General features: G+C 40.3%; 1 protein-coding gene across 10 annotated transcripts in view; it reads right to left on the reverse strand.

Moving 5' to 3' along the window:
• Window positions 1-16058, reverse strand: part of LOC116273280 (membrane cofactor protein) — a 43313-nt gene extending 27255 nt beyond the window's left edge. For 3 of the 10 annotated variants that reach the window (XM_031662254.1, XM_031662255.1, XM_031662258.1), the window contains exons 1-8: window positions 15791-16058; window positions 10867-11055; window positions 10417-10519; window positions 8331-8416; window positions 6645-6842; window positions 941-1123; window positions 494-538; window positions 337-381 (exon numbers count right to left, since the gene is read on the reverse strand). In XM_031662254.1, coding sequence (XP_031518114.1) covers window positions 337-381; window positions 494-538; window positions 941-1123; window positions 6645-6842; window positions 8331-8416; window positions 10417-10519; window positions 10867-11055; window positions 15791-15887 — 946 coding nt within the window. In that variant the 5' untranslated portion in view covers window positions 15888-16058. Of the gene's footprint in view, window positions 1-336; window positions 382-493; window positions 539-940; window positions 1124-6644; window positions 6843-8330; window positions 8417-10416; window positions 10520-10866; window positions 11056-15458; window positions 15749-15790 lie in introns of those variants that run through there. The other 7 variants (XM_031662256.1, XM_031662260.1, XM_031662261.1 and 4 more) reach the window with 5 other exon arrangements.
• Window positions 16059-19005: the final 2947 nt, after the last annotated feature.

The following is a 19005-nucleotide window of genomic DNA, read 5'->3' on the forward strand; positions in this document are numbered from 1 at the left end:
TAAATCAATTTATATATACACACACACACACACACACAATATACTATATGTATATTATATATATATACACACACACACACACACACACTCAAAATTTATACAACTTTCCCAAGGTCATATTCCTGTTTATATCTGCAGATTATGGCAAATATCTGCAGATTATGGCAAATAATTTTAGAATCACTATGCATAACAACTAAAATGGCTATAGAAATGTCCTCCCTCCTTTCATTACTAAAAATAAGTGGACACCACCAGAAATTTGAAGGATTTTTTTAAAAATCACCAGGAATTTAAAGGATTTTCGAAAAAAATATAAGCAGGATATTACTAAACCTGAGGCACTGGACGTTGGAGATTTTGTAGTGGGAGAAGTCGACACTGGAAAACAAAATAATAATGTAGATTGGACCAAACACTTGGGAGTTATTGCTGGCATTTTCTCCAGGAATTTACAAGATTTTTGAGACATATAAGGAAGAAGCTACTAAACCTGAATGACTCAAAGTTGGAGATTTTGTACTAGAAGGAGGCAGCACTAGAAAACAAAATGTTAGAAGATCAACCACTTGAGAGTTATTGCTCTCATTTTTTATATGAATTATGCCACTGTTGACTTACTTAGATAAAAATGCCTGTTTCAATTCACTCCAAAAAGTTGTAATTCACTTTTTATACATAAAAATATTAGAAGCATATACCCATGCAATGTACATAACATGCTAAGAACCCTGGAAAAGCACACAAAATCACAACAGCAGGATTTGATGTGAATTTCATGTCATATAGATGGCACAAAAATGAATACAAGACAGAGTTAAATACTAAAATTGTTTCTTTTCAGTTATTCTGTATGACTGACAGTTAATATCAAAGAAGTAAAGTCTAAAACGAACAGCAACAATAACAAACCAAGACGGAAAAAAGATCACCTTTGTACCTTTAAGACATTTTGGAACTGGGGGATCCCAAGTACTGTTACTCTCACAGACAATTTTGTCGCTGCCGTTGAGGTAATAACCCTTATCGCATTCAAACATAACTGTCGCTTTGTAGTAAAATTTTTTTCCAAATCCTGATATCTGTTTTCCATTTTCGACTACTGGAAATCGACATTTGACCACTGGAAAATTAGAGAAACCTCAGAATTAATGGATATCTGCTTTAACAGAAAAAGTAGTACAAAGTAGTAATTTCCATTGGGAACAGAGACAAGGAATGGAATGCAAGATGTTAAAAACATTTTTTAAAAGACTTTAAATATTAACTGATATATTCTCCTTGATATAGAATTCTAGGGTGTTTTATTTTTCTTTCAGTACTAACAGACATAACCATATTGTAACGTTTTCTTAAGAAAACCTGGCTGGCTGTCATTCTTTCTTGTCCCTGCCCTCCTGAATGTAATATGGTTTTTTGTTGTTTTCCCCACTCACTGGTTGCTTTTTAAACTTTTGTTTGGTAGTTTTTACTAAACTACTGCAGGGGGTCGGTGGTGGTGGCAAATTTTAGTAATTTATTCATCCTGCTGAAGGTTCACTGAATCTCCTGGATCTGAGGTTGTTTTGGATCTAATTTGGATAATTTTTGGCCAATATTTTTTCAAATAATATTTTACACCATTCTCTCTCCGGTCTTTCTGAAAACTCCAATTACATGTATGTTTCACTGCTTGATACTCTCCCACAGGTCTGTAAGCCTCTCTCTTTCTTTTTTCAACATTTCTTCTTAAATAAGGTTCAATTTCTATTGACCTGTCTTCAGGTTCACTGATCTTTTGTTGTGTCCAATTGTACCTAACGATATTTTTAAAGGTTAGTTTATTGGATATAATTTACATACAGTAAAATTCACCCTTTCAAGTGTACAGCTGTATGAGTTTTGACAAATGCAAATAATCATGTAACTACCACCACAGTAAAGACACAGGAAAGTTCCATTACTCTCCAGAATTTCCTCATGCTCTTTTGTGAGTTACCCCTCTTCCCCCTCACTCCCACTTCCACAACCAGCAAACCATTGATCTACTTTTATCCCTATAGTGGGACTTTTTCACATAAATGGAATCACAGCCTTCTTAGTATGGCTTCACTTAGCATGATGCTTTCAAGATTCATTTGTGTTGTGGTTGCATGAATCAGGAGTTTATTCCTTTTAATTGCTGAGTATGAGTCCATCTTTTAGAGGTAGCACAGGTGGTTCATTCATTCACCAACTCAAGAACGTGTGGCAATTTGCAGTTTGGGGTGATTATGAATAAGGCTGCTGTGAACATCCTCATATAAGTTTCTGTGTGAAAATGTTTTCAGTTTATTTGGGTTGCTGTGTTGTATGATTTAACTTTATATGAAATTGCCAAAAAGGTCCCAAAGTGGTCATTTCACTTTGATTCTCACCATCAGCATATTCGAGTTCCATCTGCTCCATATCCTTGTCAGTACCTGGTATTGTCAGTTTGGGGTGTGTGTGTTTAAATTTCAGCCATTCCAATAGGTATTTAGTGACATCTCATTGTGAGTAGAGACAGTTTTTATTCCTTCTTTTCCAATATGTGTGCCTAATTGCTTTCTCTTGCCTTATTGTACTGGGTGGGATCTCCAGTACAATGCTGAATGGAGTGGTAAGAGTGGACATCTTCACTGCTTTCCTTCCAGAATTAGGTCTTTATTAATTAGACAGAAATGTAATTAAGGTTTTTTTAACCACTAAGTACAATGTTATTTTTACCACTACGTATAATTTTTTTGAACCATTAAGTGTAGTGTTTGCTGTGAGATTTTTGTAGATGTCTGTTATCAGGGTAAGACAGATAGTATCCTTCTGTTCCCAGTTTGCTGAGAAGTTTTATCATGAAAAAATAAGATGATGAATTCTGTGAAACACTTTGTTTTTCTGCATCTAATAAGATAATCACATGATTTTCTTTCTCCTTAATAGTCTCCTTATGTGGTAAATTACATTGATTAATTTTTGCATTTGAACTAATCTTGCATTCATAGGGTAAATCCTGCTTGGTCATGATTTACTTTTCTTTTTACGTATCACAGGACTTGGTTTGCTAATATTCTGTTGAAGACTTTTGGTCCTGTGTTCATCAAGGATATTATTTGTAATTTTCTTATAATGTTTTTGTTTTCTGGCTTTGGTATCATGACAATGCTATCATCATAAAATGGGCTGAGAAGTGTTCCCTTCTCTTGCACTTTCTTGATACACTTGTGTAGAATTGCTATTATTCATTCCTTAGATGGTTGGTAGAATTCCCCAGCGAAGCCATCTGGGCCTGCAGTAGGTTATTAACTACAAATTTTATTTCTTTATAGGAGTATTCAGGTTATCCATATCTTCAAGTGAGTTTTGACATTTTGTATCTTTCAAGGAATCTGTCCATTTCAGTTGTAAAATTTGTAGGCATAAAGTTGTTTATAGTATTCCCTTATCATCCTTTAAATGTCTGCAGGATATTTAGTGATACTCTCTTTCTCATTCTTTTGTCTGTTGGATAATTTTGTTATTCAAGTGAAGTTTACATCACCGATATTAAAGAATAGTCATATGCACAAAAGAATATAAAGCTTTTTGGCTAAGGGCTGGAGAAGTTAGAAAAAGCATGAGAAACACATGTGGGGTAGACATGAAGAAGGAAAGTGAAAGGTGTAGGAACCCCCACCTCACTTCCTGAGGCAGGACTCTCAAGACTCTCAAGATCAAGCGGCCATTAATTGCATGGATTCAGATTTCTTTCATTCCAGACTTAAATTTAACCTTAGGTTTTTGCTCCAGCACCAATTTAACAGAGCAACATAGGCATTTCCAATCTAGCAGCACACGCTGTTTCCAAGCGCGTGTGACTGGCGCACCGCAGCTCCATCCATGCACACCCCAGGAGCGCGGTCCATGCCCAGAGCAGGTGCCTGTGCTGCTGAACCTGACAAGAAGCCTCCCAGAACACCACCTGTCACAAGGCGCCACCTGAAGGGATCTGAGGTCTCTAAAGATCAACTGGTGCCTGTGATTTCCAAAGACTTAACCTTAGCCTTCAATGACATTTACATATAAATTGACAAATAAAACCCTCCATAATTTACACTTCAGTCTAGGAAGACATGGCACAGATCTTCCAATGACAAAAAAAAAATGTAGCAGCTGTGTGTGTGTTCCCCATTTTGACCAAGCTCTCACCGTAACACAGAACATAAAGGAGAAGGGTTGCACACAAATTTAAAGTATTAAAAAAAAAAAATCATACGTTAACGCTGTTGACTCAATAACAATACAGGGAAACTCACTGCAAAATAAAATCCCTTATTTAAACCAAAAGGAATGAAATGTACCAACTACAACTGTGTAGGCTCTAATGTAGCAGCACAGAATGTTTCCAGAAAAAACATACATTGAAAAAAATAAAAAATATTCAGAGATAAAACATAAGAAGATTAAAAAATATATATCTTAAGAGAATTTATTGCTCAAAACATACAAAACTTAATTCTAAGAAATTCACCTACCTAAATTTAAACAAGATTGCTGCAGTTGCAGCTTGCCATCCTCCAGGAGACATGAAAAGGGACGAGGGGCGTAGGGCTGTGGGGATGTCAAGACTGCCCCAAGGTCAAAAAGCCTTTGAGGAGAACCCTAGCTCCCACTGAGACCAGCCTCCGGCCTACCCTCTGCAGAGGGGAAGACAGGGGACAGGTCTGGGGCTGCAGACTCTGCTGGAATTAGCAGAGGAGCCAACAAGGCTGGGGGGATACAGGCCGGCCAGACTCCCTTAGCTGGATCCCGTACTCCACGTCTGGCCAGCACTCTGGGGTGCCTGGCTCAGGTCTCCATCAGGATCTCCACCACATATTCCTACTTGCCCAGGTCAGAATGCAATTGCAGCTGGAGGTGGGAGGCGGGGCGGCTACAGGGCCAAACCTTTGAATGCTTTGCAGGGCCACCTCCCACGGTGTGGATCAGCACCGTGTGTCCAGGTCGTCGTAGGAATTGACCACGTCTGAGGCCAGCTCTTCCATGCAAACTGGGGTTTTTGGTCTTCAGTATTTCAAATAAATATCTAGATACTTCTGAAAGTCTCCTCTATTTCCCCAGGGCTGTCCACCTCCCAGATACTGCTTGTCAGGACTCCTGGCGCCAGTGCTGAGGTGACAGAGGAAAGGTCTGAAAACTGGCCCCTTCATACAGCAGTGTCCAAAGCGGGGGGCATGGCACACCCCCTCTGGCTCCCGCATGGCGGGCACAGGCCACCGGCACAGGATCTCTGCAGAAACCAGGCAGTGGAGCAGCACCCACCCCACACTCTCGGGTGCCACTGTTCACCACATCCCATCCTGGGCCATCTCCTCTTGGATCTGCCAGGCGTGTTGGCATTGAGGACCCTATGGCAGTGGTTGGGCTCCACCAGCAAGTGGTAAAGCTGGAGCTTCTAAAAGGACAAGTCCGGGAGTGACTGCCCCTGCCGGCTGCAGGAGGGCAGGGTCTTCAAGCTGGCGGGGGTGCCGTGCCTGGCTGCCACTTCTTTCATTCTCAGTATTGGTTAATTTGCGTCTTTTTTGTCAGTCTGGCTATAGGTTTACATACTTCATTGATCTCCAAGTAACAACTGTTGGTTTCATTGAGTTCCTCTTTTTTTTTCTCTTCTCAATTGCATTGATTTTGGCTCTATGTTTATCATTTCCTTACATCTGTTAGTTTGGGATTTAACTTGCTCTTTTTTAGTTTCTTAAGGTGGAAAATTAGATCATTGATTTGAGACTTTTCTTTTTTTCTAACACAAGTATGTTATGCTATACATTCCCCTGTAAGCAATGCTTTAGCTGCATCCTACATATTTGGGTATTTTGACATGTTGTGTTTTTATTAAATTCAAAACACTTTGTAATTTCCCTGCTGACTACTTCTTTTATGCATGGGTTATTTAGAAGTGTCCTGTATACTTTCCAGTTCTTTGGAGACTGGCTTTGTTATTGATTTCTACTTTCATTCTATTGTGATCGGATAATATATTTTGAATGATTTCAATTTTTTGAAGTTTGTTAAAAATTTGTCTTATTGTCTAGAATATGGTCTACTTTGGAGAATGTTTCAGGTGTACTTTGGGAGTATATACTTTTAAACCACTGTAATTATTCAGCGATTTCTTTCTTTAAATGGGCAAGTCCCCTACAGGGTCTTCATACTTTTGGTCACTCCAGAGTGCCTTAAACATTTGGTCTTTTAAATTTCTTTTTTTTAATCAGAGTTTATCATTTTTATTTGTGAGATGATTAGTCTGTTACAGTTTACCACTACCATAGCCAGAACTCTTAGATTTCTTATAATACAAGATGAAACTTTCTTTAAGCTAGTGTGTGTTGATTTATTGTTTTTGGTTATTTCAAACAAAAACTTCTAACTCATACAGATACACAGCAGTTCACACTGTATAAAATGAAATGCCAAGAACATGTAGGGGTGAGAAATAGGGAACTCTATCTAGAACTCTTTTTTGACTTGAATTGACCTGTATTAAAATAAATTAGAAACCAATTATACAGGAGGAGGAAGCACATACACCTGCTTTGTTTATTTGTAGATAAAACTATTTACAAAATGTTTCCAGAGTACTTACAAATGAAGAAGGAAATAAATTGAAAGGTTACCTTTACACTCTGGAGCAGCATGACTCCATGTTGAATTGTTACCACAATAAATCATGCTCTCTCCAATAAGTGAAAATGGATCTGGTCCAGGTGCAGGATCACAACTGTAAGTTACTGCATCAAGATACTCAAACACTTCTACTTCACTAAAGGTGTGTCTTCCATTTTTTATTTTTGGAGGTGGTGTACACAAAATCTCTTAAAAATGAAGAAAATGAGGAAAGGAAATGTAAAAGATTAAGACAGCCTTAGTAAAATTTCTATGTCTTCAATAAATTCGTCAACATAGGGTTTCTACCAGCTGGTTGTGAATTCAATATGGATTTAAAAGAAGGTTTCTATGAGCAAATATATTATCCCAAATTCAAACCATTAATGTAGTAACTAACTTTCAGAACAAATCTCATTTTCTCAAAGTGTAAATGCCCATCGACATGGTTTGGATCGGTGTCCCCACCAAATCTCACGTGGAATTGGAGTCCACAGTGTTGGAGATGGGGCCTGGTGGGAGACGTTTGAATCATGGGGGTAGATTTCTCATGAGTTGTTTAGCACCATCCCCTTGGTGCTGTTCTCATGATACTGAGTTCTTGGGAGATCTGGTTATTTAAAAGTGTGCAATGCCTCCCGTCCTCCCCACCTTGCTCCTGCTCCTGCCACGTGAGACACCTTGTTCCTCCTTTGTCTTTCCCAATGATCATTAAGTTTCCCGACGTCTACCCAAACCCCCAGCAGATGTCAGCATGATGCTTCCTGTAGAGCTTGTAGAAACATGAGCGAATTAAACTTCTTTTCTTTATACATTACAAAGTCTCAGGTATTTCTTTACAGCAATACAAAAACGGCCTAATACGCCTATATTTATTTGCAAGGCCATGCTAAGTTCTGTTCTAGTCATCACAAGAAATGCTGACAATTAATGAGAAAATATGCTTAACTCAGTGATGGTGGAGAAATCCTTTGCAATTTATAAATATATTCATTATCTAAATTGGTGGTTCACAATGCCACCAAAATATTATTGTCTTTTTTCACTCTGATCCTAATAAGAATACACTGATTTTTTTCCAAAGGCTTAGCATGACTTTGCATGATATTGAAGAGATGTGCAAAAAAATGTGAGCAATGCCACTATTCTCACTAATTTTATTTTTATTTGGAAAATTTTTATTTTTCATAAAAAATGTTACATATGTTAATTTGTATTGCATCTATTCTTACAAATTGATCAGGCCAGGTGGGGTGGCTCACATTTGTAATCCCAGCACTTTGGGAGGCCCACGGAGGCAGACTGCTTGAGCACGGGAGTTCAAGACCAGCCTGGGCAACATGGCAAAACCCCGTCTCTTCAAAAATTACAAAAAGCCAGGCATAGTGGCACATGTCTGAAGTCTCAGCTACCGGAGAGGCTGAGGCTGCAGTGAGCTGAGATTGTGCCACTGCACCCCAGCCTGGGAAATAGCCTGAGACTCTGTCTTAGGAAAAACAAAAACAAAACCAAAACGAATCAATAATTATTTAAAAACCTCTCTGTTTGAATTACAATATGATAAATTCCAATAGATATAACCCACATAAAATAAAGTTCTTTGGGATCTTTGTTAATCTTGAAGTGTAAAGGGTTCCCTGAGGCAAAAATCTTTGAGGACTACTGGTCTAAATTTAAAAAAAAAAGAATTTACTTACTTTCACATAATGGGGGCTTACCGCTCCAAATTGCTACTGTGTCTTTAAGTTCACAATATAGAATATCTTTACCAATTAAGTAATAACTAAATGAGAAAAGAAAGGGTTACTGTTTTACATAGCAATTAATAAGACACACATAATAATGAAGGAACTTTTTATATGGTTTCTTTTCTATACTGCAGTAGTTTGAGGAGGTGGTTTCTTAAACAACATACTATGTAATGAAAGTGCTAAATAAATCTGCAATTTAATCAAATAGAGTTTCTCCATTTGAATACATATTGGCCAAGAGCAAAGATGTCTAAATAACTCTGCTGTGCCTTTCTGCCCAACCTCTTTGCTGCCTCCTGCAATCACATCACACATTCATTTCTGTGCCTTTTCTCACACCACTTTGCACAGTAAGGACAAGGACTGTGTAGAGAGAACAGGCCCTAGAGCTGGAATGCCTAGATTCAAGTCCCTGCTTCTCAACTTACCTAGTTGCTTGAGCTTGGGTAAATCACTTAAAGTTCCTTCACTCAGTTTCCTAATTGATTAAAAGGGGATAACAGTACATGGGGTTGTTTAGGGGATTAGATAAGTTAGCATTTGGCACATAGTGCACATAAGTTTTAGCTCCTATTAATATTATTTAGAACAGAGTGTATTTCTAGGAATAGCTCATTGAGTATAGGAATACTTTCGTTAAGTATACCCCTATACTCAATGAAATCTTCCCTGATTTAAAATCATAGGAATCTCTCCTCCTTCTGGACTCTGAATCATCATGAATAATTCTACTTATTTGGTATTCCTCATTTAGGATTTTGCTTTTATAGCTCTCAGTATATATTGTCTCTCAATAAGGTTAGAACTTCTTTTAGGAAGGTCAGTGTCTTAAAGTTTTGGTATCCCTCGGTGTGCCAAGCAAGCAGTATGTGTTAACTGAATATTCCAATATTTCTACTTGACCAAATTTTAAAAACTGTCAGTTGCCTTACATAGTCACAGCTGATTTTTCCTCCAACACTCACTTACTTTTTCTATATTATGGTGTATTACTGCTGTTGTTTGAATCTGGTTTGTCTCTACCAAAACTCATATTGAAATTTAATTGCCAGTGTAACAGCACTGAGAGGTGGTGGGGCCTTTAAGAAATGATTAGGTCATTAAGCAGGATAATGCCTTTCTAGAGGGTGTTCATTAATTCTTGAGGGAATGTGCTCTCATTCTTGTAGGCTTCGATTCGTTACCACAAGAGCACATTGTTATAAAGCGAGAGCCCCTCCCTTGTGCTTTGTCTTTTTTGCAGGTGCTACATTTCCCTTTCACTTTCCAGCATGTTATGATGCAGCACGAAAGCCCTTGCCAGACACTACTGCCATGCCCTTGAACTTCCCAGCCTCTGGAAACATAAGCCAAATAAATTTCTTTTCTTTATGAATGCCTAGCCTTAAGTGTTCTGTTTTAGCAAGAGAAAATGGACAGAAAATTACATTTACTCTCTAAATGCACATTTATCTCAAATGTCTAGTATCTCCAATATATAAGACTTCAAAATCTCTACAGAACAAAGGCTATTACTGAGCACTCAGTACCGGTTTTTGAGATGCTTCACATTGTAGCAGTCTCAAAAATAAGGTTTTTCAACTGAGAGATTTTGATCAACATGATGGTAAAGGCTAACCAGGTCAGTTTTGGTCTGGTAACACTTAACAGAGTCATCTGGATACAAGCGTATCCGTAGTTGGCAATTCTATTTCTCATTTTTGTGAGCCCTACTTAAACTCTAAGAGTTGGCAGATTTAAATAGGGGACACTCAGTTGTGAAGGATAAATTCTCATGATTACTACATTCTTAATGCTTACAACAGACTTATTGTCAGAAATAACAAGGAGTTTTGCTTTCCTTCAGTATCAATTATTTTCTACTTACTTTAATATCTTGCCTATCTCCATAAAACATCCAAGAGTTGTTTGGCTAGAAGTATAACTTGCCACATAGAAAGCAAAATTAAGTTTACAGGAAAGCTTAAGAAGAGAAGCAAAACAAAAATAAAATTACTAACATTTCCCTTATTTCCTCTAAGGAGCAACTTACCCCTCGTTACAAATAAAGTGTAACTCAGAACCAAACTCGTAAGACCCATTTACAAGGATTGCTTCACCATTTACAGGATCCTGTATATGTGGACACATTTCTCCTAAAAGAAAATAATTTTGACAGTTTTCAATCCAGTTATAAAACAGATCTGAATCAGAATCAAAATTCTGCAGTGCTCTTTTGAATGCATGGGAATATTATTTTCTTTATTTACAAAAAGATTTCTTGGAGATTTTGATTTCTCAAAGCCCGCAATAATGCATTGCTATCTTAAACCTCATTTCACAAGAAGAAAATCATTATCACCATAGTGGAATATGTACCCCAAAATGTGCAAATCTCTAGAGCAAGCAGAAAAAAAAAAAAAAAGGAAGGAAGGAAGAAAGGAAGGAAGGAAGGAATCTCTAGAGCAAGCAGAAAAAAAAAAGGGGGGGCTCGTTTACTTACTATAACAGCCGTCATCTGAGACAGGTAGCCATGTATGATTCCGATCACAAATACTATGGGTGGCAAGAGGAGGTATATAGAAGTATCCTTTTTTACACTTATAATCTACTCGTTCCCCAACCTTATAGTAGGGTTTTGGTTTACCAATGAGCTCCATAGCTTCAAATGTTGGTGGCGCCTCACAGGCATCTAGGGATAAGAGAATAGGAACATGAAGATGAAGTACTGATAGCACTTTAATGAGCCATGACTGTGGTCTGGCAGCAAGTAGTACAGAAAAAACAGAAAGGTCCTTGGCAAGATTTTAAATGATTGTTCCATGCTTTTACCTGAGTGCTGGTAGTAGTGGAGGAAATGGGACTTGCATGTTTTAAGTAACAATCCTATTAGCTTTTGGTTTCTTTGGGAATAAGCATTCACCAATAAACTGAAGAGACAGCATTAATGTCTTTGGTCTTAAAAAATATACGGACGCATCTTTCCCCACATTTTTCTAAATGCATTTCAAAAGTAACTTCTCCTCTAAGAAGTCTTCTACAGTATAGAGCACTCTGCTCAGATTGTTCTTCCATAGTTTAAAACACTAACTTATAATAGCTTGTCGCTTCAGGCTATCTTCTCTTAAAAGGCATGTTCCTGGGGTTCAAGGAACATGTTCTTCTTTTTCTACTATACTCCACCCACCTTGTGGGTGCTCAAGAAATGCTGACACTGACAAACTCTATCTGCCAATAAGTATTCAATAAATTGTCTGCTACTGTGCCTGGGGAGATCAAACAACCCTAGTTTGGATTCATGTTGTGCTAAGTCAAACAAAAGGCTCAAGCTGCCCTAAAAGGACAGATAATAAAGTGAAAGTCTGAGTTTATGATGATGAGTGTTTATTCCTGATAAGCCTGTTGCTTTTCAGAATTACTTGCCCTGTGATTTAATCCTTTTCCTTATTTCTTGCCTCTTTTGCCCTACTCTGCCACACTGAGTAGCTTGGCAGTCCAGTAGTGTCACATCCTGGTGCTGTTGCTCACCTTGCTCCCTCTGCTCTGAATACCCTTCCTCCCTGGCCAGTAGCTACAACTCCTGCTCAACTCTTATCTTCCTTAATCCACCCATCATCTCCTCCAGGAAGCATTTTCTGCCTCTCCCTGGGAAGCAGTGATCAGTCAACTTCCCCTGGAATCTCCTCCTGCATGGATCTCTCAGGTAATTATCACATGCTTTTGTGTTTAATAGTTAACATGGCCAACTCCATTCATCCATGCAGCCACAACATGCAGCACAATATGTCACTCATAGTAGCTATCCACAAAAAAATTGGTACTCAAAGTCCACTGCTGTCAAACACAAAACAATGTGAATAATATATTGTAACCAATTTCATATTGAAAACAATCATTCTACAGCACAGTGGAGAAAGAAGATTAGGCCATTTCTCGTGCTGCCTATCTCCCAGTCTTCTGGTATCCTGGCAGGTGACCAGATATGGACTGCTCTCTTATGCATGGTAGTATGCCGAGTAAGCAACTGAGAAGCTACTGTGTAAGCACTTACTGATCTTGGCTTCTTTCATCGGAAATAAGGAAAACACCTAAAATAGGCAGAAGAGACCACATACAACAGGAGATTGGGGATTTTGTCCAAAAAAGCAGTTCCTCTACTGGAGGAATGAATGAGACTGGCCTGAACTTTGATACATTGTTTCCTTCAGCTATCTGGAACCATTTGGCAATTACCTTTGAGAGGGCAGGTCTCCCATGCACAGCACTGTCTGCTTACAAAACCTTCTCCTTGTGAGACTGAGTTGCTCCAAAAATTGAATGTTTATTTTAATCCATGTATTCTCTCTGCCTAACATCGTGAGTTCTCATTTTCACTTTCTCTAGGTTTCATACCTGTCTTGATTTATGCTTATGAACCTCAAACTTAACCTTGTTTTTCCTTCTCTTCATTCTTAGTTTTATCTTCCATGTTGCACCCTATTCATTTTATTTTTGTATGTTCCTCTATTTCAAATCGCATTCATCATCTTCAACTTACTGTTTTGTTTTGTGTGTGTGTGTTGTTTGTGTTTTGTTTTGTTTGGTTTGAGACATGGTCTCTCACTCTGTCACCAAAGCTGGAGTACAATCAGGGCTCACTACAGCCTTGACCGCGGGCGCTCCAGTAATCCTCGCCCCTCAACGTCACAAGTAGCTGGGACCACAGGCATGCAACATCACACCTGGCTAATTTTTTTTTTTAATTTTTTGTATAGGTGGGCAAATTTTTTGTATAGGTGGGCTCTCCTTATGTTGCTCAGGCTGCACTTCTAGCACTAAGCCTATTCTAAGCATTAATCGTAAAAGACAAAAAGAAAAAGTCCTCTCGTTTTCTTATCACCACTGCTCCCTACTCCCATCACCCTCCTTCAAAATGAACATTTTAATGATCAGTGAGCTGCAAGACTGAAGTACTGGAAGCCCTGCAAAGTTAACACAAACAGGGGAGACAGATCCTTTCTGGCCCTCAGCTGCCCCTGCCCTAGCTTTTTAGGTACCACAGAAAGACCATCCTGAGCAGAGCTCTTTAAACAACCCTCCTCTTGGAGGCAGGAGGAGCTTTTTCCTAGGCTCTAATCCCCAGCCGAATAGTATATTTAATTTTCTGGTATTTAACAGATATGGAGGCAAACAAACGGGGCTTTTGGAACCACAAGTATGACAACACAGGCAGGATCCCTGCATTCTGACAGGGAGAGACAAAGAACAGAAAAGGTCATTTTAAAAGGGTGATTACAAGTGAAGAGGGACTTGAACCGGGTTGTATGTTCAACCTGAGATGGGGGAGGTTGTGGGGGCGGGGGCGGGGGGGCGCGTTCAGAGAAGGTCTCCTAGGGCATAACCTTCCAGCTAACTTTGCAGAAGAGCAGGCCTGTTTCTGCAGCAGGACAGGAGGAAAGTGTTCCCAGGCTGAGGGAACAGCAAGCACAGATGCCCCAAAGTCTGTTTGATGAGCAGAAAAGCCTTCCCTCCCTCGAGACATCTGTTAAATGCTGTCAGATATATATCTGAAAATTATACTCCTTTCCTCCAGAGAACTTTCCTTGGTTCATAATTTGTTTGTTACTATTAAGTTTTGGTTAATGTCTGCCACTCCCAATACATTGTAGCAAATAATTTATTGGTTACCTACTGTGTTCCCGGCACTGAGCACTTAGCATCGAACAAAACAAAGTCTCTGCTTATCTTCCTGCATGAACGTGTGTGTAAACCAATAGTGAAAAAAGGATCAAGAAAATAGGAATGGTTTGTTATTGCCTACCAGTGTAATAGCAATAGACATACAAAACCCATATTCGTTGAGCAAATGCTCCTAAGGAAAAAAATGCAACACAGAAACTATACGTTATTAGATCCTAAATATAATTTGGACATAGATACACATGAAGCGCACATAAAGTCAGAAAGAAATATACCAAAATATTAAAAATAGTTGTCTTTTGATTCTGTTCGTGTCGTACAATAAGCATGTATTTCTTAGCGGTTTTTTTTGTTTTGTTTTGTTTTGTTTTGACAGGGTCTCACTCTGTCATCCAGGTTAGAGTGCAGTGGCATGATCACAGCTCACTGCAGCCTTCATCTCCTGGGCTCAAGCGAATCTCCTACCTCAGCCCCCAGAGTAGCTGGGACCACGGGCACACACCACCATGCCCCGCTAATTTTTGTATTTTTTGTACAGATGGGGTTTTGCCATGTTACCCAGGTTGATCTCGAACTCCTGGGCACAAGCAATCACCCCGCCTGGGCTTCCCAAACTGCTGGAATCACAGGCGTCAGTCACTGCGCCTGGCCTAGCATGCATTTTTAAAATTACTGATTCCATTCAATGAAATACAATACACATTTAGTGGGATAGGCCTTAAGCTTTAGTTTATGAGCTGTAGGGGAAAACAAGATTAACATTATTTGCCTTCCTTTGTTAGGATACTAATTTCTCACTAGGCTTGGTTACCAGTGTTTTTTAGGTTGCTTCACATCTCTCAAATATGACTCTAATGAAAAGAAGGAAAACAATGTCAAAAATCCATTAGGTAATGGAATCAGATACTGTCTCTATTGGTTGGGAACAGGAAGATGACTCGATGGTCCACCCACCCCCAAAAAAGCAGCCATTTAAAAACTAATAGGAGCTCAGGCAACACGAAAGTCTGTTCACAGAAGGCACAAAAATCATGGCGCGCCCTTACCACCTCTCTAACCCCAGGCACTGAGAGCCTGCTCTCACCCAATATGCCCTCCCCAGCCCCAGCGTCCGCGCTCACTCCATTCAAAGCAAACAGTGAGCTAGCTGTCTTGCCCACAGTGAACTCCGCACACAGGCCACTTGCGCACAACAAGCTCCCAGCAACACCTGGCCAGGCCCCTCTCGCCCAGCCCAGTCCAGCACATGGGGCACAGCAGACGCACTGCAACCCTTACCGCGGGTACTGTCCAAGCCCTAATGAACACTCCACTCACCAAGGCACCAAGGGAACACAGGGCAAACTCTCACCACGGGCACAGCACGGGCCCTAGCAACATTCCCACGCACCTGTGCACTCCAGAGCAAGCCCTCACCTGGGGCGCCCAGTCCGCACTCCCCTTGTCGACAGGGCTCAATCCCGAAAACACTGTTCACGCTTTTGAAGGGGACACAGCCAGATCCTGCGTAAATGCCGGCCGCGCACACCACGCCCCGAAACAAGCTTCACCTCGGGCTCTGCGTGGTCCCCGCATTCCCCGCCACATACCCCCGGGATCTGAGCACTACACCCCTCGGAGAACCTGGCCTCGCTCTCTATCCCAGGCAGGCACGACGTGCAGTGAGCCCCGCCCCGCGCCTCCTGCCCGACTGACTGCGCAGAGCTCTAGCCTCGCCGCGAACGCGCGAACTCGTCCCGGGGTCCTACCGGAGAAGGAGGATAGCTGCAACACGAGAGTAGCCAAAAGCAACCCAGGAAACCGACCGGAAGAAAAGGGACGCTCGCGGCGGCCGGGAAGCGCCATGGCGCGATGCGGAAGACGCCGCTATTTTTCCGGAGGGAGAGCAGAGAAACCGAGAGCCAGCCGAGCAGGGAAGCCCCTTCTGAGGCCGGCTATGGTACGCAACAATCACCAACTCACAAAGTATCTAGGGCCTCAGGACAGGTGGGCGTGGCCTGAACCGCGCCGGGGGCGGAAGTCAGTCGACTCACGAGGGCGGCTGGGACCAATCGGCGGGCTGTGGGGTGGGGCCTCGGCGCTCAGAGGCAGCCGTTGGCCTTCAAGGAGACAGGGCGTGGCCCTGGCGGGGCCTACCTGCCCTGGCTTCCCGGACCCGCCTCTTTTCTTGGGAAACCTTTGGCCGACCATCCCGGAAGTCTGAGGCGTAGTGCGGGAAAGGGCTGCCTCATCGTCATATTTGTGACCAAGGAAGGGTGGAAAACTAAGCTGCTTTGGTCATCGTTTCCGGGAACTCGAGAATCAAGAATAAAGCACTTCGACGTAAAAACAGAGATCCAGAGTCCAGGCAGGGGGTCACCGTGGGCCAGCACCGCTCAGGGTTAGTTTTATCCTGGGGCCCTGCAGGCTGTCTGGACTGCCTGGGCCCTTATTTGGTATTTTGCATTAGTCAGGCATTATTAGGAACAATATTTCAGTTTTTCTTGCTTGAATGCCTGCTACTGTGTCGTCTCGGGGCCGTCTTGTTTTCACAATCTCAAAGGTTTGACTTCTGCACTCCCAGCCCCTAAGATAATTTGCTCTTTGCTCCCCTCCCTGGAGAGGACCCCTCAGAATCTAAATTATTAAGCAACACCAGGCCGTTAGCATATTGAGACTCTATGGGGCCCTTGCCCTTGAGCAACTGAATGTTTTATTGAAGACGAAATACACATGCATGAACAATGTAAGACCAAGGGTGTCCTACGTGCCAGTTGGAAGCAATGAATGCAGGAGGATTGGGGTGGGTAGAAATTGTTAGGTGAAGAGTGGATAAGGGGGAGAAGTTTTCTGGTGAAACAATCTTAGGAAGAATATCGGAAAATTAAGAATGAGCAGGATTGATTTGTAGGGTTCTGAGTAGTAAACCGGTATGACTGGTAACAGGAAAAAAAGGGACATGACTGGCATTACAAGAGCAAACAAAGAGTTGGCATTTCTTCCTCTCAGACTGGCAAAGAATTAAAACCTCAGCCAGTGTGAGTGAACGTGTTGCAGGGAGACCAGCACTCTGTTTGTAATACAATTTTTCAGAATGTTAAAAGTCTTAAAGTGGATATGAGTTCTGTTAGGCTATCAGTTCCCAGAGAAATCATCAGAGCTGTGATCAAAGATTTATAAATTTTAAAAAATGTAAACCCTAAGTGTCTAGCAAAAGTAATAAGGAATTTCTGGTAGTTAGCTTTGTGTGATGGAATTCTATGCAGCAAATATTGCAAAAGAATACCAAATATGAGAAACTGATATAATTGTAAGTGGAAAAAGCAGAGTTCAAATTGGCATATGCCTTTTGGCATTACTTTTATTAAAAGTACCATACTAATATATATAAAAAACTGGGAATACAACAAAAATAATGGTTGATAAGATTATAGATATTTCACTTTCCTTATGCTTTTCAGTTTTCTGTTTTCTATGTTGACCTTATATTACATTTAGAATAAAGTAAAGAAAATATATTTTAAAAATCAAACCTATGTATCAAGGGCTGTTTTGTTCATAGAATTATGGGAGTAGAACTTGTATTACACAGGGTTAACCTATGAAGAGGAAGATGAGGAACTGAATGCTCAGTGTGTAAACCTCAAATGGGTCTTATAGAATTATAGAACTGAAGTGTATTTAACAGTTTTATAACTGAGATGTACTGAAGACTTTCTGGGTTCTCCAAACCATGGAATTCCTCTTCCTGTCAGACCAACAAAAATTTTAAAATTCTTGGCAGAGATTATAAGACATTAAGTGTGGAGGTGGTATATCAAATAAACATCTTAGTATCTTGGATTATAAAATTCAGACGCTCCATGACAGCAATTAAAGCAGGTACAATTAAAGAGATAGTAAATAGGAAACTCAATGAGGGGAAATTATTATTTCTGTTAATGTATGGTGTGAAAGAGTTATATGACAGACATGTTCTGTGGCTCAATGCCAGCACTCATTTGCGAAAGTGGATAGTCTATTTATTGTCCTCTGCAACAATAAATATTAAAAATTCTCCATCTATTTTCAGGCTTGGAAGAAAAATGTCTTTTTTCTCATGAGGAATTTTATTATAAACTATAGAATAAAAAGTATGGCTAGTGTTTGATTTCCTAGTTTCAAGTGTCAGATAAGACTCAAAGATTGATATTTTATTGAAACTTTCTTTCAATCAGTAAAATTTCTATCCCTGGGGTTAATCAAGCCATTCTTAACATACTCGAAGACTTTCACATTAAATATTTAAAACTTATTTTTATTTGATTCAACTGAGGCTTCATTTGAATGGCTCTGAGCCTTGTTCTCTACTTTTTGGATAAGTTTCATGAGTCAGGGATAGCGTTTTCTCGTTATATCTACAGTGCCAAAATCTATAATAGGTATACAATGAATAACTGGTAAATGTTGGATGAAATGAATGGTTCTTGTGGTCAAGGGCATTTAACATGTCTCTGCCAGTTCTCCCCCAGCATGAGTTTACCAAATGCCCAGAAAGTTCTGAGAGATTTTGATTTAAATAATTTTAGACCCTAGAAAACAAATTGAGATCTGTCTGTAAAAGGGATGAGCTACAAATGTCTGCACAGCTAACTTTCCTAAATCAGGTGTTGCAAGCTTACTTGTAAAGTGGAGCTGTGGTCTATCCCTTAGCCTTGAGATCATTTTAGTGACCAGTTCAAAGGGAGGCTGTCGACAATGAACTTCCTGAGGCCTTAACAGGGGTAGAGCTTGAAGCCAAAGCTTTGAATGAAGTGGATTTATGAGATTAAACACTAATGTTTCCTCCAACTCCTCCTATAGATTTTGTCAAACTGCCAAAGAGAAGAAAAGGAGAGAATGGAGGATATGTGTGTTTGTGGACCACGTTTGGAACTATGGGATCTCCTTTAAGGGGCTTATGAAGGGCAGTGTGGGTGGTGGCTGGTGTGCAGGGATGTCATTA

Source organism: Papio anubis, unplaced genomic scaffold (assembly GCF_008728515.1).
Source record: "Papio anubis isolate 15944 unplaced genomic scaffold, Panubis1.0 scaffold51, whole genome shotgun sequence".
NCBI classification, from domain to species: domain Eukaryota; kingdom Metazoa; phylum Chordata; class Mammalia; order Primates; family Cercopithecidae; genus Papio; species Papio anubis.